We start from the raw sequence: 24974 nt of genomic DNA, 5'->3' as shown, positions 1-24974 counted from the left end.
TTTTTATAATGAAGGTTGTTTCCCAATTTGTTGCTTCCCTTCTAATTTTGGATGCATTCGTTTTCTTTGTACAAAACCTTTTTAATTTGATGTAATCAAAATGATTGATTTTACATTTTGTGATTTTTTTCTAGCTCTTGCTTGGTTTTAAAGTTTTTCTTTTCCCCAAAATTTGACAAATATCTCTATTCTGTGTTCACCGAATTTGCTTATAGTTTCCTTCTTTATATTCAGGTCATTCACCCATTCTGAGTTAACTTGGTGTAGGGAGTGAGATGTTGATCCAAACCTAATTTCTCCCATACTGTCTTCCAATTTTCCCAGCAATTTTTTTTTATCAAATAGTGGGTTTTGATCCCCAAAACTGGGATGTTTGGGCTTATCATAGACTGTCTTGCTGAGGTCATTTACCCCTAGTCTATTCCACTGATCCTCCTTTCTGTCTCTTAGCCAGTACTAAATTGTTTTGATGACCACTGCTTTAGAGTATAGTTTGAGATCTGGGACTGCAAGTCCTCCTTCCTTTGCATTTTTTTCATGATTTCCCTGGATGTCCTTGATCTTTTGTTCTTCCAAATGAACTTTGTTATGTTTTTTTCTAATTCAGTAAAAAAGTTTTTTGGTAGGTTTGGTAAAAAAAAAAGTTTGGTAGGCTATGGCACTAAATAAGTTAATTAATTTGGGGTAGGATTGTCAAAAATTATTATTTTATTTATGATGATGATGATGATGATGATGTTAGCTTGTCCTACCAATGAGCAATCAATGTTTCTCCAATTGTTTAGATCTAGTTTTAATTGTGTGGAGAGTGTTTTGTAGTTGTGTTCATATAGTTCCTGTGTTTGTCTCAGCAGATAGATTCCTAAGTATGTTATATTGTCTAGGATGATTTTAAATGGAATTTCTCTTTCTAATTCTTGCTGCTGATATTGGTTGGAGATAATATAGAAATGTTGATGACTTATGTGGGTTTATTTTGTATCCTGTGAATTTACTAAAGTTGTTGATTATTTCGACTAACTTTTTGGCTGATTCTCTAAGATTCTTTAAGTAGACCGTCATATCATCCACAAAGAGTGATAGCTTGTTCTCCTCATTGCCAATTTTAATTTTCAATTTATTCAATTTATTTTTCTTCTCTAATTGCTACTGCTAGTGTTTCTAGTACAATGTTAAATAATAGAGGTGATAATGGGCATCCTTGTTTCACTCCTGATCTTATTGGGAAGGCTTCGAGTTTATCCCCATTGCAGATGATGTTTCCTGATGGTCTTAGATATATACTGTTTATTATTTTTAGGAAAGGCCCTTCTATTCCTACACTTTCTAGTGTTTTCATTAGGAATGGGGGAGCATTTTCTGTATCTATTGAGATAATCATGTGATTTTTGTCAGTTTGCTTATTAATATGGTCAATTATGTGGATGGTTTTCCTAATATTGAACCAGCCCTGCATCCCTGGTATAAATCCTACTTGATCATGGTGGATGACCCTTCTGATCACTTGCTGGAGTCTTTTTGCTAGTATCCTATTTAAGATTTTTGCATCTATATTCATTAGGGAGATTGGTCTATAATTTTTTTCCTCTGTTTTTGACCTGCCTGGTTTTGAAATCAGTACCATATTTGTGTCGTAAAAAGAATTTGGTAGAACTCCTTCTTTGCTTATTCTGTCAAATAGTTTGTATACTATTGAGATTAATTGTTCTTTGAATGTTTGATAGAATGCATTTGTGAATTTATTTGGCCTGGGAACTTTTTCTTAGGGAGTTTTTTGACGGCTTGTTCAGTTTCTTTTTCTGATATGTGGTTGCTTAGGTAAATCTATTTCTTCCTCAGTTAGGCAATTTATATTTTTGTTTTATTTGTTTTTTCAAAGTACCAGCTTCTAATCTTATTTATTAAATCAATAGTTATTTGACTTTCAATTTTATTAATTTCTCCTTTGATTTTTAGGATCTCTAATTTAGTCTTCGTCTGAGGATTTTTAATTTGTTTACTTTCTAGTTTTTTAATTTGTATGCCCAATTCATTTACCTCTGCTCTCTCTAATTTGTTAATATATGAACTCAAGGATATAAATTTCCCCCTGACTACTGCTTTGGCTGCATCCCATTGGTTTTGAAAGTATGTTTCATCATTGTCATTTTCTTGAATGAAATTATTAATTTTTTCTATGATTTGTTCTTTGACTAACCAGTTTTGGAGAATTGTATCGTTTAATTTCCAATTAATTTTTGATTTACCTCTCCATGTACCCTTAATAATGATTATTTTCATTGCATTGTGATCTTAGAAGGTTGCATTTATTATTTCTGCTCTTTTGAACTTGTTTGCAATGTGTTTATGCCCTAATACATGGTCAGTCTTTGTGAATGTACCATGTGCTGCTGAAAAGAAGGTGTATTCCTTTTTGTCCCTATTTATTTTTCTCCACATATCTACTAACTCTAATTTTTCTAAGATTTCATTCACTTCTCTTACCTCTTTCTTATTTATTGTTTGGTTTGATTTATCTAGTTGGATAGAGGAAGATTCAGGTCTCCCACTAGTATAGTTTTTCTATCTATTTCATCATTGAACTCCACTAGTTTCTCCTTTAGGAATCTGGATGCTATGCCATTTGGTCCATACATGTTGAGTACTGATATTTCCTCATTGTCTATACTGCCTTTTATCAGGATGTAATTACCTTCCCTATCTCTTTTAACTAGATTTATTTTTCCTTTGGCTTTGTCAGATATCATGATTGCTTCTTTTTATCAGTTGATGCCCAATAGATTTGGCTCCATCCTCTTAATTTCACCCTTTGTGAATCTACCTTCCTCATGTGTGTTTCTTGCAGACAGCATATGGTAGGGTTTCTGATTCTAATCCACTCTGCTATTTGCTTGCATTTTATGGGTGAGTTCATTTCATTCACATTCAGAGTTATGATTACTAGCTGTGTATTTCCCAACATTTTGATGTCTATTCCTAGTTCTGCCTTTTCTTCTTTCACTATTTCCTTTTACACCAATGTTTGTTTTTAATCAGTCCTCACCTTTATTTTACTTCCCTTTCTACCCCCCCTCCTTCTTATTCCCCCCCTTATTTTCTTTGTAGTCTTTTTAAAACTACTCCCCTACCTTCTCCTTCCCTTATACTGCTTCCTTCCACACCAGTCCATTTGTTTCCCTTTTACTCACCTATAGGGTGCGAATTTATTCTCTGCCCCAATGGATTGGATTGTCCTTCCCTCTCTGGGTCAATTTCCGTGCTCGTAAGAGTTGAGTATTTCCTGTCTCCAGCCACTTTACCCTTCCCGTGTATTGATGTTCCCCCTCCTGCCATGAGCTTCTTTGTGACATATAAATTTACCCCCTTTTGTTTCTTTTCCCATTTCTTTTAGTATTAACCTCTTTTTTTAGCTCTAGTTGTATATATATATATATATATATATATATATACATGTATATTTATTTATGCATACTTATATCTATTTACCTATTCATGTCCTGTTATTTCATCCTATACGTTTTGTCACTGTTCCCTCTAAGTGTAATTCTTCTAGGTACCCAGGTGATAACAACAGTTTTTAAGAGTTACAAATGACCTCTTTTCTTATAGGGATATATATCATTTTAACTTATTGAGTCTATTAAATTTTTTTTGCTTGCTTTTTGTTGTTGTTTTGTTTTGTTTTTCTTTTTTCCCTCTTTTTTAATTACCTTTTGATGGTTCTCTTGAGTTTTTTGCTTGGATATCAAATAATCTGTTCATTCTGGTCTTTTCTTTACAATTTCTTGGACTTCTATTATGTTATATGACCATACTTATTATGCTTGTAATTGCTTGTACTATCTTTTTTTTTTTGGTCTGATAGTTCTTGGTCTGTTACTTCCTGAATTTGGGTATAACATTCCTGGGTGCTGTCAGTTGGGAATTAAGTACAGGAAGTGATCTGTGGATTCTTTCCATCTCTACTTTTCCCTCTTGTTCTAGAGTATTGGGGCAGTTTTCTTGGATAATTTCCTGTAGTATTATGTCCAGGCTTTTTCTTTTGTCATGGTCAACTAGTAGACCAATGATTCTTAAATTGTCTCTCCTCGAACGATTTTCTAAATCGTCTGTTTTGTGAATGAGATGCTTCACATTTTCCTCAATTTTTTCATTCTTTTGGTTTTGTTTTATAGTGTTCTGCTGCCTTGTGAAGTCACTTAATTCTAGTTGTTGTATTCTGGTTCTTAAAGACTGGATTTCATCCCTGGCTTTTTGGTCATCCTTCTCCTTCTGGTCTGATTTTCTTTGGAGGTCATCTTTCATCCTCTTTGCCTCATTTTTCATCTCCTTTGCCTCATCTTTCATCTCCTTTGCCTCATTTTCAAGCTGGTTTATTTTGGCTTTTAAGACACTATTTTCTGTTTCCAGATGACTTATCTTAGTTTTTAAGTTCTTTTCCCAATTGTCTTCAACCTCTGTTAATTGTGTTTTGAATTGCATTTTGAGTTCTTCCAAGGCCTATATCCAAGTCACTGGGATTTCTGATTTATTGTTTGCTGATCCCTCCCTCTCTTTTCTGTTTGCTTTTTGCTCGTTGCCTGTACAGAAGATGTCTATTGTAATTTCTTTTTTATTTTTCTGTCATTTGCCCATATTTACCCCTTCTTTGCTCCCTGTATTTTTCTGTGCTCTTACTCCTCTCATTTTTTTGGTTTTGGGGTTTTCTGTCAGTCTCCCCTCTTGGAGCTTTGACAGAAGATCTCTCCATGCAGTCTGTGGGGTAGGTGTGTTGTAGTTTGAGCTTCCCTGTCCTCTGGAGGCTTTTGACTGGATTAAATTAAAGTCCAGCAATCTGTGAGGGAGAGGTGTTTGAGTTTGGGCTTCCCTGACCTCTAAAGACTTTTGATGGGATTATGTTCAGCTGGGTTGAGTTGGATGTGTCCTGAGGCCAAAACCTCCTGGAAGGCTGGAGCAATATGGAGGGTCTCTGCCACTGTGACCAGGCTGCCTGCTCTTCACTCCCTCTCCAGCTCTTTCCCCGCTGCCTGTGTTCGACACTCTGAGCCTGGCACAGCTCTGCCTGCAAGGTACTCCCTCCCGACCAGCGCCTTTGCCCACCCAGAGGTTCCTGCTGCCACTGAAGGCTTAGAGCTCTAGGTATAGGGGGGGAGGGGTCCTGGGACCTTCCTTCTTCCTTCCCCTTAAACCTGAGTGTTCTTGGATTCAGGCTTTTGAGGGGTGTACCTTTTGAATTGAGTCTAGCAGGAGGGTTCTGTCTTGTTGTTAGGTTTGATTTTCAGTTCCCTTGGAGCATTCGTTTTGTGATCTGTAAGGAAGGGTATTCAGAGGTCTGAACTTCTGCTGCTTTTACGCTGCCATCTTGACTCCACCAAGTAGGTAAGCATTTTCTGTAGAAGAGTTTTACTCTTTTTTACTTTTTTTCTCCTAAAGGCAGTGTAACCCTAGAAGGTGAATGAGAAAGAGAGACATATGGTCAGATAAAAGAATATTAAAGAAAATTACTTTGGTAGCACTATAGAGAATTGATTGGAGTGAGGAGGGACTTGAGGCAGAGAAATCAATTAGGAAGCTGTTGTAATAAAGATGATGAGGCCCTGAATTAAAAACTGCCAAATTAATTTATTTTCCAAAAAGCCCAGATCTTAATAAGTTAAGTAAACTTTAGTGGCTCCCTAGAGTGGCCTCTAAAATAAAATAGAAATTCCTGCATTCATAATTTTGATTCCAATCTATCTTTTGAACTTTTTCTTTATCCTGAATAGAATATAAGCTCCTTGAGGGCAGGAACTGTTTATTTTATGCCTTAGTATGCTCAGTGCCTTAGCAGAAGACCTAGTATATCATTGGTGCTTAAGAAATTGCTTGTTAAATTGAATCAAACTCTTCAAATTTTCAATGCTATCTTTTCTGTATGTTTTTCCAACTAGAGACAACCATTTGAAGCATATCTTGAGATAGAGATGATTTCAGTATGTGATGAAAGATTGCATTTATGAAATAAATTACTTCCTTGCTGTTTCAGGCAAAAATAATAATCACTATGAAATAGTCATTTTTCCATTCTCTTTTCTAATCTAAAAATAGTTATTTATTTTTTTAAACAGGTTTCCTCCATTTTTTGATGACAACCCATTTGGCATCTATCAAAAAATTCTTGCAGGCAAAATAGATTTCCCTAGGCATTTGGATCTCTATGTAAAGTAAGTAAATTGGCTCCTTTGTTATTGGCTTGTTTATTTTAAGAGCCTTCTAATTAAAATCACAGTTAAAGCATATGTAGAACAGGATACCATATTGCAGTATCACATGTGTTATATTCAGAAATATCTGGAAATTCATCTTTTCCACACAAAAGAAATGTTTTCAATTATTCAGTTTAATGAAGTATAACAATTTAATGATCTGTCATCTTTTATTCTTTTCACTTCAGTTTTTCCTGAAGTCTACCAAACAAAGGTATTATGCCATCAAAGAAACAAGTACAAGTGTTGGTATAATATTAGTGGATTTTTTTTAACAGTTGTATCGCTGGCTACATTGTTGATAGACTCAATAGTACTTACCTACTTACATTACATTTGCATTTAATATCCTCATGATACAGTCATTTTGTAGTAAATGTTGGTATTTGTGGGAAAATTAGGATGGTAGTTATATGTTATATCTACCTCTAGTGTTGGACTCATTAAATCTGTAATAATTTTAAAAATAGAGTGATGTGCTAATTCCTTTCCTCCCTTTTTCAGCCTCCATGCCCTCCACACTGTTACACATTTATACTTTTCCAGAGATTTAACTTTTAGATAGTACGGTATATTAATGACAATTTCTTGTTAATTAAAAGGTTTAATAGTAGTCTAGCCATATTGGTATTCATAAAATGGTGTAAAACTAAATTAAACTGTAGAAAAACTAAGGTTTCCCTTTCCATCCCCTACCCCCTGTTCCACTCCCTTAAGGGGAATTTTTTTTTTTTGAAATGGCCTCTGGAAATTAACTTAAGAAAAAATATTTTTCATGAGCTAGGGCCAGGTTGTGATGACTTTACAACTTTACAAACTCTGCACTTTTCAAGGACTCCTTCCAGCATTGTTATGGTTAGTTTCATGAGGGTGAGTGTTTCTCAACCGACAGACCTGGAGCGTGAAGATCTCCATCTGCATACCAGGTAGAAGTGTTTTCCAGAGGTTGTGCAAGATTGTTCCATACTCCTCTGGCCCTGGGCTCCATTGGAAACAAATAAGTCATGTTTCAAGGGCTTTAGCTTTTAATGGAGATTTACTTTTAAAAGGAGAAAAAAGAAAAAGGAAAAAAAAAAGAAAAAAAATTCCTTGTCCTGGAAAAAGCAATAAAAAATGGGGTGGGGGGGGAATGTAGCTATTGTAAGGTAATACTATTAGTTAGGGATACAAGGAAAGGCTTTACAATCTCTCTTAAAGTAATCTCTTTCCTGCTAGAAAATTTTTTTAGTGTCATTGCTGTTTCTGAAATCTTACTTTGCAATAAAAAGAACGTGTATTTGCTTTGAAGATAAAGTAAAAAGTATGATATGGGAAGTTATTTTACATTTTATGTAAAAGGATCTTCCATATGTTTTGTGGGGAATGTTTTATATATGGAAGATAGATAATAGCAAGGAATACAATGTGTTGAATTTATTTTAAAAGTTTTATACATACACACATACACATGTGATGTATTTGAATGAGTTAAAAATAGACAACATCCTGATGACTAAATTTATGGATACCAGATCACCTCTGGCTCCTTCCAGGTTCTTCTGACAACTGGATTGAGGCAAAAAGATGCTTAGCTGATGGGTGAACAGATGCTGTCTTAGCCAATGTGTATGTTGGCAAACTTGCACCAGAAAGGATATGCTTTTACACATGCTTGAGATTTTTCTGTTGGAAAATATGCTTTGAATTTCATGGGATGAGACAAGACCAGAAATTTAAATTTTCTATTATGTTCTATTGCTAGTATCTCATATTTCATTGAATCATTAATCTGTAAAACATATGAAGAGGTCATTTGATTTATCCTCGTTTCCAGGAATAATATAATTTGAAAAATCACATTTTTCATATTCTACTGGAAATGTATTATTGTGTCTCATAATGTTTATAAATCCATTATATAAATATCTTTTGTCATTTAAACTTTTTTTTTTCTTAGCTTTAATGTAAATAGAAGGCATATTCATGTTTGCTAGGTGGTGCAGGGGATAGAGTGCTGGGTATGGAGTCAGGAAGACTCATCTTTCTGAGTTCAAAATCTAGCCTCAGACACTTACTAGCTGTGTGACTCTGGGCAAATCATTTAGTCCTGGCTGCCTCAGTTTCCTCTATCTGTAAAATGAGCTGCATTCAGAAATGCCTGAAAAATTACTAAAGAACAACCTATAATTAGCTATTCAATATTCATAAAGTTATAAAGTTTTAGAATTAGAAAAGTCCTTTGAGACTATCTCTTCTAACTCCTTTTCACATATGTGGAAAGTGAACTTTAGTAAAGTATAATTATTTGTCCAGTGTTGCATAATATTCAGAGGGCCATTTTTAGAAGCCACATCTTTTTACTCAATTGAATTTTTAAAAAAAATACAATAGTTAAAATATAAGACTGAAAACCCATTAAAAATTTTACTGCCTGAGAAGAATGAGTAATCTCCAAGTCCTTTAGCTTTTCCTCAAAAGCTATATCCTTAATATATTTTTAATATACATATTAATGTCTATATATAACATGTGTGTATATACATATATATATATATATATGTATGTATGTATGTAAACCTGCCAAACTACTCATCAATTTATGTTACCTAGCATCTAGCACCATTTAAGACCAAAGAGTATGTGGATTTGGGTGTTATTGTTATTATTATTAATATCATTATCATTTTATTTATATAATTTATTTACAAGTATCTCAGCTTCTCACTTCCTTCACCACATCATATAAGGCATCACCCAGGAGACAGATATGTATAGATAGATTATGTCTTTCATGTTTTCATTTTTCAGTTCATTTTCTGGAAGTAACATTCACAAGTTATTCTTCAATTATTGAATCCTGATCTCCTTGGGAAACAAACCTAGCACACACAGAAACAGAGTAGGATATACACACTTTTATAATTCTCTGGGTGCTCTCCAGAGTGGTTGTATTAGTTCACAGTTCCATGCACAATATATGTGTCCCCATTTTTCCACATCCCTTCCAGCATATGCCATTTTGCCTTGTGTATTTCTCTAACCAGCAGTGATTTGGAGCATTTTTTCATATGGCTTTATGTGGCTTTGATTTCATCTAAAAATTGTTCATATATTTTGCCCATTTATCAATTGGGAAATTGTGTGGTATGTATTATTATTCTTGGCACCTCGATGGCTAAGTAGATAAAGTGCTGGGCCTGGAGTCAGGAAGACCTGAGTTCAAATTTAGCCTCAGATACTTACGAGCTATGTGACCCTGAACAAGTCACTTAATCTCTGTTTGCCACAATTTCCTCAACTGTAAAAGAGAGAATAATGTTGTTGGGAGTATCAAATGAGAATATTTATAAAGTACTTAAGGTAGTGCTTGGCATATTAATAGTTAAACATAGACATTAATTCCTCCCTCCCTCCCTGCCTTTAAAATCACTGTGGCCTTAATACACACTATTGATTCCAAAACAGAAGGTAAGAGTTAAAAAAAAAAAGAAACAATGAGCAGAAAGAAACAATAACAGACCTGTTCTTACACATGGTATTTTGGTAGACAAAACTTATGTCAACTATATAGTTTTCATAATTTGTCTTATTTCTCCATGCCTCTTGCAGAGTTAAGTATTTTGCTATTCTAGTGGCAGACCTTACTAATTATTAACTACTATTATTTTTTTTTATGTTATCAAAGAAAGTTGTAGTTCATATGAGGAACACTTGGGCACTGAAATTTTAGAATTGTGTCATCTCTGAATTCACATCTTAACAAAAAAAATGATGAATTCCATAGGCATTAGAAAATTTCTCCATCCATCCATCACCTACCCTTTTACTTAATGTTGAGCTCTTGCCTGCATGATTGAGATAACTTTACTTCTTAAACTTCTTAACATACGTACTCCAGTTTGTCCTATTTTGAATTCCTTTTTTGAGTCAGGATATCAGTTTTTTGGTCTTCAAGATAGCCTGCAGCTTAGGAGCACCCCAGCCCCAGACATAAATAATAACTATAACACTGTAAATTACTTTTCTTAATTTATGAATAACAGAAATTTAGAACTAACAGAGACCTTAGCGATATTCGAGACTAGCTTCTGCATGTTGTATTTGTGATAAATGAAGTTCAGAGGGAGAGGTTGTGATATCTGGGATCTGGCAGAGTGTACACGCTTACTAGCTACATTTTCAATCTCTCCATTCATTTATTCATTCAAGGTCACACAACTACATATTATACAGCATTTAAAACAGGTTTACTGATGATCAGGCCTCTTTCTCTTTCCACTATTTCTTGCTTCTACACAAATTTGTGGATTAATTGAAACTCTTTTGGAAAGAAATGCCATTATGGATCCATATAGCAGCTTGATTCTTTTACTAGTTCATGCTTTACCATTTTGTAATATTGTTTAGCAAATTTAGCCCACCATCTCCTATCGATACTAACTGTATCATTAACACTATTCAGAATATTTGTTTGTAAATCTGGAACATATAATTGAACATGCAGACCTAGATTTTGTTTTGCTTTGAAAGTTTTTATGGTAAATGTTCTCAGTCTATGGAGAGGGTTGTATTTTGAATGATAATCCTATAAATAAATATATCTGCGGGTAGAAGGCTTTATTTAAAACAGATGTCTTCCATTTTACAATGATTTGACAATTATGTTTATACTCTAAAAGAGGTATTTCACTATGTTATCTGAGAGTCATACTCACAGTTCTAATTTTCATATACAAAATCTACTTTTTTGCAAAGTGAAAAATCACTATTGTTCCCTCAGCCTAGGCTGAGTAATCTTAGTCTGTCATTAAAGAATTACTTATGGCCTGTAGAAGAATTTCCCAATAATAGAAAATTTTATTCTAAAAGAAATACATAAAGTAACAAATACACCCTCTGCCACTGTGTGCCAGTTTTTATCCTGAGTCTGTGTGTTAAAATGTGCTGTATTTGTTTGGAGAGATAAAAGTGCCAATTCTATTACTTTTTTTTTTCTTCTTGTAATGTAGAGACCTTATTAAGAAACTTCTTGTTGTAGACAGGACAAGACGACTGGGGAACATGAAGGTCAGTATTCCATTTTTCATGCATTAAATAATATTCTGCATGACAATAACTTGGGTCTCCTATTATTTAATGTCAACTAAATAGAAAGGTCTATTTGAATAGTTCAAACTTGATATGTTTTGGTCTTAAGTGATTTCCATTCCTGACCCTACTACAAAATTTTTGGAAATGTGAGTCATAAAAAAAAATGTACAAAACGGTCCAGAAAAGATTATTTTCAATTTCTTAGGTATGCCATTTTAAAGTTACAATTTTACTTGAGATAGAAATGCATGAATTTTTATGTTTTTAAAACTGAAGTTCTAAATAAAGTGATATACATGTGTATATATGCACATATGTGTATTTACATATAATATTACTAATCCATTATCATTCCTATTACATTATTTGGTCGCACATCTGAAAAAAGATTTGGGCCAACCTCTATTGTTCAAATGAAATTAAAAGGTTTAAACATAAAATCTTGCCCTTCAGCTCAAAAAATCAATTGTTAGCTATACAGGATAGGGACAGAAACAGGTGGACCCACAACTCACGGGCAAAGGCTGTTGGGTGAGCAAGCTTTGTATCATTAAGTGGTAGTTCAGAGAGCTAATGAGTTCATCAACTACCTTAATAAGAGTATAACATCCAGAAGGGACAGTCACATGGTCAGACCCATCTTGAGTTATTGTGTTCAGTTCTGGGTTTCACGTTTTAAGGAGGACATTGACAAGCTAGAATGTGTACAGAAGAAGATGACCAGAATGGTGAAGGGGACTGGAAACCATGCTATACAAGGATCAGTTGAAAGAAAGGTTGGTTAGCCTTTAAAAGACTTGGGGGTGAGGGGAAGAACAATATTTATATTTAAATTAAATATGTGAAGTCTTATCATGTGGAAGAATAATTAGACTTGTTATGCTTGACCCCAGGGGCAAAGCAAGTACCAAAAAATGAAGACGTTACAGAGGGGTAGGTGTTGGCTCCCTGCCAGTGACAGAAAACAAAAACAACAACAAAAAGTCTTCCCAACCCTTACAACTCTGATGGAAAAGATTTTGTCCTATCTCATGAATATGTAATGAATTCTCCTACCCTGGAAATCTTTGAGTAGATAGATGCTAGATTACACTTTGCACATTTTGTAGAGGACATTCACTCTCCTGCTATATGAAATGACTTCTTAGGTGGCCTTCAGCTTTAAGATTCTAGAATTCTACAAAAGCTAAACTATTGTTTTAAAATTAGTTTTACTGGCAAATGCAGGCAATGCAGGTGCAGAATTACCATTTGTGTGTGTGTGTGTGTGTGTGTGTGTGTGTGTGTGAGTGAGAGAGAGAGAGACAGAGAGAGAGAGAGAGAGAGAGAGAGAGAGAGAGAGAGAGAGAGAGTATCTTTTGAAGAGATTTTTGTAGATTTCTCAGAAAAATCCTTCATATCATTATTGAGACACTTTTTGTCTTTGAAAGCAGAAACTTTGAAACATTCACATTGTGATAAAAGTATCGATTATACTTGATGTTTTTATGTGTTATTCCATCCTCCTTAGTTTGTAATATATTTTCTCTATATGCTTAGATCTATTTACTTGTAAAAATATACCTTGGCTCTTTGAAATACTTTCTTCCTAAATGCTAATCATATTTGATTGACTTGTTGCAGATTTAGTTCATTATGAATCTATTTACCACTCACCCTGTGCAAGATACTCCAGTTATCTTTTATTGACTTTGACATATGCTTTTCCCTTCATTGAAGTTGCTTGAGAACAGGAATTCTTTCATAATAGTATTAAGCACATAGTAGATACATTATAAGTTTTTGATTTATTTATTTCCTCATAATCTAATTTATCCTGAGAAAAGCTAAAGTATCTCTTATGCTAAAAGCTGAAAGAAAAACCATATTATTAATTATTACTAATTCACATTTCTCTTTATGCTTCATTTCCAAAAGTTTGTTATTAACCATATCTTATACCTTAATTAAAAGTATTTCAATAATGAAAGTAGTGACTGAGGCCTAGATATAATTAATAATCTTTTGTTGAGTATTCATCATTAGACTATAATATAGAGTTTTAAGAGTAAAAAAAAAACCTCTAAATACCTATTTTCCGGTGTGAATAGAGGACAGAGCATAACATTACTAATTGTTCTTCCACATTCTGGGCTATAGGCCTAAGTCTATGTATGTCTTGTAGAATAAAATATCATAAAATGTTTGAAGTTAAAAGTGATTGAGCATGGGTTACTCTGCTATTCAGTATTTTTCATCAATTTTTCCTTATTTTTTTTCTTGGTACTATGTGCTATTGTTAATGCTAACTATATAGGATTGGGAGAGTTTTTTGTTTTTTTGAGAAAGGAAGTAAATACTAATGCCTACTTAATACAAATGCTTTGATATTAAACTAATAAAGGGGTTTATTACCTTTTAAATCTCTAATAGCTCTGAGGTTATGAAAATTTCTTTGAGTTTAGGCCTATCTAACATCCCATCTGTTTATAGATACAAGTGCCCCTTTTAATTTTTTCCCTTTTGCAAACTAACATTCTGTTTGAGCAGTCATGGGCAAGATATGGGGACAAAACTCTTTTACCTAGTAAAATACAAAGTGACTATCACAATCCTATAACTAATTTATAAAATAGTGTGTGGAGGGTTAAAATCTCTGAAATGTGAGAGATATAATACTATATTGTTCTTTATTGAACTTTTAAAAATCATTTTTTTTCTGAAACAAATATTTTACCATTTGATCTATGTTCCATTAGTGAACTGTTGAACCATATTGTTTTAAGAAAATAGCTTCTTTAAAATTTTCAGTTCTCCTTCACAAACCCACTCACTCGCTGTGTTAATGAATGCAATAATGGGCTAACAGTTTGAATTGGGGGAGGCACAGACCCATTTCAGTTTATTCGAAATGCTGACTTTTCCACATTCCCACCAGAAGCTACAGGAAGAGCTAATATAGTTTGTAAAGCATATATATAGACTTTAATAATTTTCATTTAAAATTTTTTCCTACTATTCTAATCTTTATTAAATAAACTTCATATGTTCCATGTCACCATTTACTTAACCATAGTGATGGCATGATATTAGTTTTACATTAATGTCTTCTTTACTTCTTTTGAAGAATGGAGCAGATGATGTGAAAAAGCACCGGTGGTTCAGGTCTGTGGACTGGGATGCTGTACCCCAGAGAAAACTAAAGGTAAAAATTTCACTCCTGAATAACACAACCTTCATCTTTAAGCCAATTCAGGTTACTAAGATAGGTTGATTATAGCCTCATACCTCTAATTTTAATAACCAGTTCTTCAAATGCACCACTTGATTTGCTTCTAAGAGATATCTCTATCATAGACTTCCTTGCCACAGCTGGAAGTTCAAGAGTTCATACTTCCACAGTTCCATGAAACCCTATTACAAAGTTGTGTACAGTACATACCTATGTATGTTTTAATATTCATTTAATGTCAGTATAACAGAGATATTTGAGGAACATATATACACATATATAGATGTATGCATGTATATGTATATGTGTGTAAACACACACATTTAAGAGAAGATATTGTTCTGACCTTAAGGAATTACAGTGATAAACTTGAGTAAAATAACAAAGAATCTTCCATTTTGTAACTGTATTTTGCCATATTTTTCTTCCAGTAAATTTGTGAGCTTAAATTTAGAGGATTAAAGAAAATATATAGATTGTTTAATTAAAATCATAGTCTAAAAGATGATCACTCTTAATTATCTAAGTCCTTTCTAGATTAAAATAAAAACTAAAACTTGAACCCAAGAAGTTTTATTTATTTTTATAAAGATATTTTATTTTTACTAATAATTAGATGTAATTCTAAACTTCCATGTAAGTTTTCTAAAGTTATAAAATTCAATTGTCTTCCTTCTTCCCTCCCCTACATTCCACTACCTTTGGCAAACAATTTGATATGAGTCATATATGTATTATCATGTAAAACATTTCCATACTCATTTTTGTAAGTGAATAATCATATAAAACCAAAACCCCAAAACAAAAAGCCCAAATAAAAAAGTGGAAAATCAGATGCTTTGATCTGTATTCTGACTCCAGCAGTTCTTTCTCTGGAAGTTATTAGCATTCTTTGTCATAAGTCCCTCAGAATTGTTCTGGATCATTGCATTGCTGAGGGTAGCTAAATCTATCACATTTGATCATTCCACAGTATTTCTTTTACTATATACAATGTTCTACCAGTTCTGCTAATTTCACCCTGCTTCAGTTCATGTAAATCTTTCCAGTTCTTTTTGAAATGATGCTGTTCATTTCTTATAGCACAAAAGTGCTCCATCACCACCATATGCCACAATTTGTGCAGCTATTCCTCAATTGATGAACATCCCTTCAACTTCCCATTCTTTGCCACTTCAAAAAACAACTATAAATAATTTTTGTACAGGGAGGTCCTTCACCCCTTTTGATCTCTGGGATAGAGACTTAGTAGTAGTATTACTGGATCAAAATGTATGCATTGTTTTATAACCCTTTGGGCACAATTCCAAATTGCCCTCCACAATGGCTAGATCACTTCACAACTCCACCAACAATGCACCACATCCCCTCCAAAATTTATCATTTTCCTTTACTGTCATATTGGCCAATCATTTCCTCCAACATTTATCATTTTCCTTTATTGTCAGATTAGACAATCTGATAGGCATGAATTATGTTAATTTGCATTTCTCTAATCAAGAGGAATTTAGAACATTTTTTTCAAATGATTAATGGTAGTTTTAGTTTCTTTATCTGAAAACTGCTAATTCATACCCTTTGACCAGTTGTCAATTAGAGAATGACTTGTACTCTTATAAATTTGACTTAGTCCTCTATATATTTGAAAAATGAGACCTTCACCAGAGAAATTTGTTATAAAAATTGTCCCAGTTGGTTGTTTCCCCTTTAATCTTGGTTACATTAATTTTGCTTGTAAAAAAAACTTTTAAATTTAATATAGTCATTATTCATTTTTTGTCTTTTAATGTTCTCTGTCTCCAAGAAGTTTTTAGTGAACTTGTTGAAGATTTTCCTGCTAGAGGCAGAGTTCATAAGAGCTGCTCAAGGCAAATTACTAACAATAGGCTTCAGCTCTCTCCTCACCAAATCCAAGGTTCTTTCCATTATAATCTCATTTAATTAATCTGAGTTTTTAATGCTCTAGTAAACATTGTTTCTTATAGCTATTTGATAGCATCTGTGGCATAATCTAATATAAAACTATCATTTTCATTTTTTCATTTTTTAAAAACAATCTATTTTTTGTTTACATCATATTCTCTTCAAACTGGAATGGTTTCAGGTCAGTGAAACAAAATATTTATTAAGCACCTACTATGTGCAAGCCACTGTGCTAGGGCCTAGGCACACAAAGATAGAAATTAAATAGTTCCTGCTTTGTTGTGTTAATACATTTTGCTAGAATACGGGCCAAAATTATATATCTTATATCTGCATACCTGCCTAGCAAACTTCTGAAGAACTCCTCTCCAAGCTGGCAATAGAATGATGTGTTTTTGAGTCACAACAGATCTTGAAAACTGTTTACTAATTCATTAAGGAATTACAGTCTGCTTTGGTAGAAGGAGAAACCATATGGACAGGTCCTCAAAGCATTGAAGAGTACTCCACATTCTTCCAAAACAGCATCAGTAAACAATATAATAATACCTGCTTATAAATCATAAAGTTTACTTTTCTTCTAAAACTCTTCCTTTGGCATGCTTTCTTAGCCTCCTATAGTGCCGAAGGTATCCAATGATGGTGATACATCTAATTTTGAAGCTTATCCTGAAGATGACTGGAACAAGATGCCACCTGTGCCTCCTAAAGACTTAGAAATCTTTAAGAATTTCTGAGTACAGGGAACCACATATGGAAAGGTATATCTTTATTTACCATACTTAAAAAATGTTTGCAGCTTTTTACATTTTAAACCATAAACCCAGGAGATAAAATTTTACTTTCCTGCCTGGTAAATAGTTTAGCTAAGCAGTCATTGAATAGGAGAGTAAGATGTATATATTTATATAAATACTTTGATGTGCAAACTCTCCAGCATGATGCTGATTCATTTTAGAGTTACCAAGACTTGTGTTATTGATTACTGTGCAATTATTTCTACTCTTGTGTAATGTGTAAATACCCCCCCTGTGAAATTATCTTTAACTTATTCAAAAATTAACACAAGTAATGGAATGTCTTCTGTTATATTTCTATATCCTAAGCTATACTGCAATGTGACCTCCTTGTTTGTTGTATTAAGTGACATCTTTAACCTTTTAAATGAGTATTATTGCAACAGCTTTTAAGATTATCTTGAAAAGTATATACCAAATAAGAGAATTCACTGTTATTACCCACTTTCCAATTTGCTCCATTTTTACAAAACTGACAATATTTGTTGTAACAAATTTACCAATGCTATTTGAACAAAAGAATATGGAACAAATGGTAGGAAAATAAGATCTTACCTCCGCTTCCTGATATATTTATAGTGTATTGTTATCATTTGATAAAATATCAGCATTTTAATATTTGTGATCATTATGGCTTAAAATGAAGAATAACTTGATTTTGTGTATTTGTTTTTTATTGAGCGGTACAAAATTTGTAAACTGCGAAGTGGTAGTATTGAAATCACAAGATATTTTAAGTCTGTTTACTTTTGACTGTTTCATTTTCTCTGCCTGCTTCAACTGCTTACTGTTTTGACCTCCATTCAACTTTATTCATGTATTTTGAGCCAGGAAAAGTCTAGAAATATTCAAGGTTGATTTTTTTCATTTTAATACTCATTTATATAGAAAGATATGTCATGGAAGTATACAGAGCTATCTTTTTGAATAATGCATATTTGATGAGTCAAAAATAATGCCTATTTGACAAATCCCTGGCACTAACCCCAGCATATTTGTACCATAAACTCTTATCAGTATGAGAAGGAACCCTTTTATAATTTGTTAAAAAAAACACTGTCCTCATTATGCAGATACACCAGTATATCTTATTCTATACATTGGATGTATTAGAAAGTTGGATATGTAATAAATTTTTGTATATAATTAATTTAAATAAACTGAATGAGCTGTTTTGAGTTTCTTTTAAAAACTTTCAGTGGAAGTCAAAGCATCCTTCTGTGGTAGATCTATACCTTTAAATTAGTAAATTAGAATTTTTCTGTGTTTAAAATGATTCAAGAAGGATACCACTGTATGTAAATTATTTCAGTAAAGGTAATATCCAGTGTCTCAACCTAAACAACCCCAGGGATTTTACTTTTCTGAAATTTTCAAATGAGTTAAATGTTTATGGTTTAAGATTTTATAAATAACAGGTCCTTTTTACTTAAGAAGAAAAAAGATATCTCATGGGATAGGAATTAGATCTGTATTTCATTGATGTACTCAACTCCCTCTACCAACATAGATCTTCTTTACAAGTTACAATCCACAATTCTTAGAATTGCCTAAGCATTGAAAGTTTAAGTGACTTACTTGGGATTACACTGATATGTGTCAGAGGGAGAACTTGAACCCAGGTCTTTTTTATGGCTCCATATCCAGCTCTTTATTCATTGTCATGACACATCTCAAATAAGGAACCTAGAATTAAATCTTAATTACTGTTTCTAGGGAATTGTTAGTAAATTTTTGAGTTACTTGTTACCCTTGCTTTTCTAAAACATTTCCATTGTGTGTCAGTGGGAGAAGGAGAGTTAGAGAGAGTTAGGATGGGGAAGAAGAAAGGAAAAAAATATTCAAAATACTCTTTTATACTTGATTTTAAAAATTGCAATCAGTTCTTTTGAATTGTGAGAAAGGAGAAGACATTGAAACATCTAAAAAGCAAAGAGATAAATTTCATTTATTTGTACAAATTATGTGGATGACTAGTTGAGCATGTGATGTCAAATTGTAAAACCTATCTTTTTTCAGACTTTCAATTTTTCCTTCATGTTTGTTAGTTCTCTTAACCACTGATTTTAGATTTTTTTTCTCATGTTAATAGGAATTGTGAAAGTAATTCTGAAACAATTTGCCTTTCCATGTTACTTCTTTGAAAAAAGGAGCTCAAAGATTAGCAAATGATTGGAAAACTAACAAAAATTCTTTATATTTGTGCCATTAAATGTCAGAAACTGGAAGAAGATTTGGAGTGGTCTGAGCACATTTGAGAAAAAGAACTGGGCACCTGCCAACATGAAGAAATTCCTTCACATGGATGAGGAAGTTTCCACGTTCATATATGCACATATTTATATAAAATGAATTTGTAGGGCTGGCTAAGTTTAATTTTAACTGTATAAATCTGGCATTAGTTTAACAGCTGTTACTACAGAAAGTCTACTCTTCAATAGATTATTTTATTAAATTGGTTTGTTTAAGTATTAATCCTTTATCTTAGAGTTACTTTTCTGCTATGCCAGAACCATTTTTTCTTTTCCTTAATCTCATAGACTTAACTTTATAAGTTTATACTAAACTTGTGACATTGTAAGCACAAATTAGTATTTATGTATATAAAGAAAACAAAATCACCTAAGCACAGGGATTGTGCAAAGATGTAAATGTTTGTACTTTGCAGAGTCTATGATTTTTATTTTTTCAGATTTTTTTTTCAAAAGTCTCTTTCTGGAGAGATACAACTCTTAAAAGATAAATAAGTTTTTCATTATCTTAAACATTTTATAGTTCTTTGTAAAAAAGAAGAAATTATGTTAAGATTTGTAACTGAAATGTCTAGTGCTTTATGTCTGTAACTATAGTACTTGAAAGCCAGAGGAAAGGGGAGGAGGTTACAGGTTTCATCTTTATTTCATGAAAGCCCTATTGATTCATGAGTGTTCAGGAAACAAAATGTCTTGGAAATATTTCATATACTATTATGCTCAATGGTGCCCTGCTGTGTACTGGGACTTCTACTTATTTAAAGTTGAAGTTTAAATCTGGCACATAATATAGTGCCCAAGACCTTGGCCTCTATTGTTTTTGGCCACAAGATTTTTTTCCCCTTTAATTTAGGGAGAAGAGAAGAACTGCACAACTGACAGGATGTAAATGTCCAATGTACCATGTAAATTACACAGAGATCACACTTCTATTCAATTATGCACAAATTGCTGCCTGTTCCTCTTTCAAAGATCACTTGGGTTTTGTTTTGTTTTTTTTTTTGTTTTGTTTTTGTATTATTAGGGGGCAGATCTGAGCTCCTAGGCATCACAATGATGTGAATAAATAAAAAAAGTTTTCCTTTTTTGAATGTGTATTTTATGGTAGCCAGATGTTAAGGTGATACTTAGGGCAGAACTGCAAAATATGGACTGAAACAGGCATTCATCCCAGGAAGAAGGAGCTTGCAGATTTTCTGGGAAATAGCATGTGGACCTCTGCTTATAGTTCATTTGACTTTAAAGCATTCCCACTTCCTCCTACACTCTTCTTCCCTCTCTTACTGCTCTAGAATTTCCTGGAAGTCTCAAAAGACTTGAAATACCCCCCCCCCAAACCCCCATCAAAGAAGTAAAAAATAAATCTAGTTTGCAAAAAATCATGTTACTAATCTGACAGCAGTTTTGTAGTCTAATTATGTCTCTAAGAAATAATCCCAACAAGCCTTCCCATGAAGAATCAATCAGTGCTAAGGATGTTTTATATACATATATGTATAATATATATATAAACACATACAAATATACATATATACACACAAATATGCTCTGTGTATGTGGACACATAAACACTTAACACAACATTTAAATTAAATATGAGCATGCATTAATCGGAGTCAAGTAGCAAAACAGAGTAATTACTCATGTGAATAAGTTCTATATAGTCAGCTAGATCCAGGAAGTGAGCAGGCTACTCTCTGAGTAACAATTGCATTATTGTTTTTTCCCCTAAGCCACCAAATGTTTAGTTTCTAAACAGTGAAGAAATTTAGTAAATAATACTCATATAAATGAAAAGCGAGAGTATACCTCTCAATTTGCCATCCCCCAAAGTGCCTAACTCATTGTGCATTTAAGACATTATTTAGGAAACCTGTTGGATTTGTATGTTATGCAAAAAAAAAAAAAAAATCCACAGGTACCATTCTATAAGAGAGAACCCTGGAAGAGATGTACTTTTTGTGGATCTTCCGTGGGGTCTCAGATATATCCTGATCCAGTGATTTTGATAGTTTCTTATTGTGATACTTATCTGACAAAGAAATTGGTTTCTAATAGTGGGATTTCAGAAAAAAAAAATATATATATATATATATTTCCTGTCATGTTTCAGCCCATTGGTCAAGATATTATTTAGTGTATTTCAGAATGCACTGACTTCAAAGACAATTTCCCAGTATCTTCAGAGAAACCTGACATGCCATGAAAAAACAAATCATTGTCCCATCCTTAGTCATATCTAATTTATAGATTCCATTAAACATTAACAAAAATTGGGGATATGCTTAGGAAAATTCTATTTAGAACAAATAGCCCAATGAGAAAAAAAATTAAAATATCTTTTAAAAGAGTACATACATTTCACCCTTAGAATTGTATAGAACTTAATCTTTACCTCCCATCATATTAGGTATTAAGATCAAGGCCAAAGTTTGCTAGAGATTGATCAGCTATTGAAGTAAAATGTGATCTTATATTAAAAGATAATATTAGTAAAATGACTGCCATAGTTTACTGAGATAAAAACTTAGAGCTACCAGAGGTGATGACCTAAATCTAGTGCCACCTGACTATTTATAATTGCATTTATTCTTAGGAACTTTTTCCTTTTAAAAATCTTATACAGAACAACTTGTTTTGAGAACATCTTTAAACTGTACATAAGTTTGGTGCGCTAGTGTGTACTTCTTTTGTTTACTACTTTCTTACCTTTCAAAATCAAATGTTGATTTTAAATTGAAACAGTATAGAAAGCATGAAATATATTTGCCTTATTTCTGAATAAATATGCAGGAAATACAGATGTGTTAACATTGGTTACATTGTTCTTTTGCAGAAATGTAATCAGCCTTCAGTAGGAAAAAAAGTGGGATATTAAAAAGAAAATTCAAAGACATTTGATGGTGTTATTAAGTACATAGTGAACAATCGAGCACATTTCAAGATTTTATTTAAGTGCCACATGTTAACTATTCATTAATAGGCCATAAATTTTCACTTCATATAGTGTGATGCTACACAAAGGTTGGTTGTAACTTAAATAATAAACCTGGAACAATCATTAAAAGTAGCTAGGGAAATAGTTGAATATGTATGTGTAGTTGGACATTTGTATTTATGTGGTCAGTTATAACTGCAAAATTTAAAATGTGGCATACATATCACAGTCGTACACCATTAAAAGTACCATTTTGTTTTTTTACTTGCTATTTGTGAGTTTGCAGTATTTTCTGGAATCTTGAGTACTCTAAAATTTCTTGTTTATAAAATGTATAAATTGCTACATTGAGTGTATTTGAGAATTTCACTTTCAAGTGGTAAAATTGTCATTTTGTCTTCATTCATATGAATTAAGCCAAGGAGGAAATAACATTAACATGTACTTTACATTATATATGCAGTGATAGATTTTCCATCCTTTCACATCAGAAATTGGATTTGTTTTAGGCATAAGTATATCCATTGCTGGCAATGGATGTACTCTGACTTATGGTATCAACCTCACAAAGTCAACAGAAGCAAGAGAAGTAATGAGATGTTTGCAAACATACATACTTCTGTGATGTATAAATATATATATGTATGCATATATATACACACACATATCCTTGCTCTAGATCTATGCATATGAAATTAAGTATAATTGGGTTTTTTGTATGATTTCCAGTACAATTCTTATTTATATTTTGTTTCTCAAAACTGTACATATTTTTGATAAATTATTTTAAATCCTACTAAAAAAATTCAAATCACCCTAATCAGGTGAGATATTTGAGAGGATGAGTTGTCATTTAAGTATATGGCATGGGGGTGGGTCTTAAGATTCTATGCCTTTCTCGTGGTGTTAACTGAAGAGCAAGAGACACAGACTTCCTTATTACTAAGGACAGATGCTAGAAACATAATGTTGTATCTACACAATGAAGTGGGAAAAAAAGGCAATATGATTTGATGATTTTCCATTCTGCAGACTGACTGCTGGCTCATTGGGTATTTTATATTTTCCACCATTTGTTTTGGAGTCACCAAACACAGATCCTCTTTTTCTTCATTTTGGTTTAAAATGTAGGGTCTCAACATTCTTTACCATTGGTTCCTTTCTCTATCATGCATTTTATACATGTTGTACAGTTTCTATGTATTATGTTCCTTCCCCCACAGCAATGCAAAGGATCTTACTATTACTTCATCTTACGGTGAACAAAATGGACCTATTATAAAAAGAATTTTTGAAGCAGATTCAAAATGTCTTTATTTTTTAGAGTATTCACCCATTCAAGAATTGATTAAGCACCTAGACTTAATAGGTTCCTCCTCCTGTGTGCCAGGCCTCATGCCTAGACACCCAGAGTACAAAAGTCAAAACCAAAACAGGCTTTGCCCTCAAGGAGCAGACATATTATTGAGGGTTGGTCATTTCTATTTATTTTCAACCAAGCATAAGTTTCTAGAATAAAACTAGCATTGTACATACAATGAAAACTAATGGGAAATTTGTTCATGGAAAACAGACTTTCAAAACACCATGACCTCAGCAAGTAACTTACTGAGCATTAACTAACTTGATCATCCTCTGCAAAACATCACTGAGTGAAAAGTTAGGCACTAAACTCATGGTTAATGGAAAAACCAGGATTTGAAGACTTAAAGGGCAGTAAAAGATATGACTACCATTCAGATCCATTGTTTTGTGGTCCTGAAGAATGGTAATGCAGAGTTTCCATATGCTAGAGGATAATTTTTCTTCTTAACAACAAAAACTGTAATATGATTCTGTTTTTTTTTTGTCCTTTCACATATAGACTTTCCATACTCTACGCTTTTCTATGGCAAACCTGACTACTTTATGAACAATAGGTAATAATACTTGCCACAGGTTTGTGCACTTCATAACTAGTTTGAAAGGAGAAATAGGCAAGGTCATTTTAGGCTCATTAATGTTGTTGGTTGCTAGTACTCAATCGTATGTAAAAGTACGGTCCAAAGTCATGTCAATTCATTGCACAATAAAAATCACTGTGATTTGTATATAAACCCTAGTGAAATGTTACTTTTGTTTAATTTATATAATGCCTGTTGATTTCTGGATTTGTTTAAATAAACCTTTGTATCTTTTAAAATGTCTAAATTTGTTTGCTTCTGCTTTATGTTGGGAAGGCTACCTAATGTATACAAAAGAAGAAGGTTCATTAGACTGAGGGAAAAACTGATTTGCTTAAAATAGGTTAACCCTTTTGGCAACCACACATTTATATCTTTGTTTCCTTAAAGTTCACCATGGATAGCTTCAGTTTGTGAGGATCAATCAGGAAGCGGTTAAGTTTTCTGATAGTCATATAGTCATAGTGCTAGTATTGGGATTACAAAAACAAAGAAATAATTCCTCTTAGAAAGGTACTCATGCTGATGGTGGTGGCAGATCAGTTTATTATCTTATTCCCTGGAGTAGTTAAAAAATTGTTTTGAATAATAAAAG

At 32.9% G+C, this 24974-nt stretch overlaps 1 protein-coding gene across 5 annotated transcripts in view; it reads left to right on the top strand.

Moving 5' to 3' along the window:
- The window catches only part of PRKX (protein kinase cAMP-dependent X-linked catalytic subunit), a 197740-nt gene extending 173114 nt beyond the window's left edge, over nt 1–24626 (top strand). Inside the window, exons 5-10 of one of the 5 annotated variants that reach the window (XM_056807225.1) lie at nt 6108–6203; nt 11234–11291; nt 11996–12091; nt 14422–14499; nt 17061–17210; nt 20352–24626. In XM_056807225.1, the coding sequence (XP_056663203.1) occupies nt 6108–6203; nt 11234–11291; nt 11996–12091; nt 14422–14499; nt 17061–17186 (454 nt within the window). In that variant the 3' untranslated portion in view covers nt 17187–17210; nt 20352–24626. Of the gene's footprint in view, nt 1–6107; nt 6204–11233; nt 11292–11995; nt 12092–14421; nt 14500–17060; nt 17211–19338 lie in introns of all 5 variants that reach the window. The other 4 variants (XM_056807224.1, XM_056807227.1, XM_056807228.1 and 1 more) reach the window with 4 other exon arrangements.
- Nucleotides 24627–24974: the final 348 nt, after the last annotated feature.

This window comes from Monodelphis domestica, chromosome 8 (assembly GCF_027887165.1).
Source record: "Monodelphis domestica isolate mMonDom1 chromosome 8, mMonDom1.pri, whole genome shotgun sequence".
Lineage (NCBI taxonomy): Eukaryota > Metazoa > Chordata > Mammalia > Didelphimorphia > Didelphidae > Monodelphis > Monodelphis domestica.
This window is presented reverse-complemented; position numbering and strand designations above follow the sequence as displayed.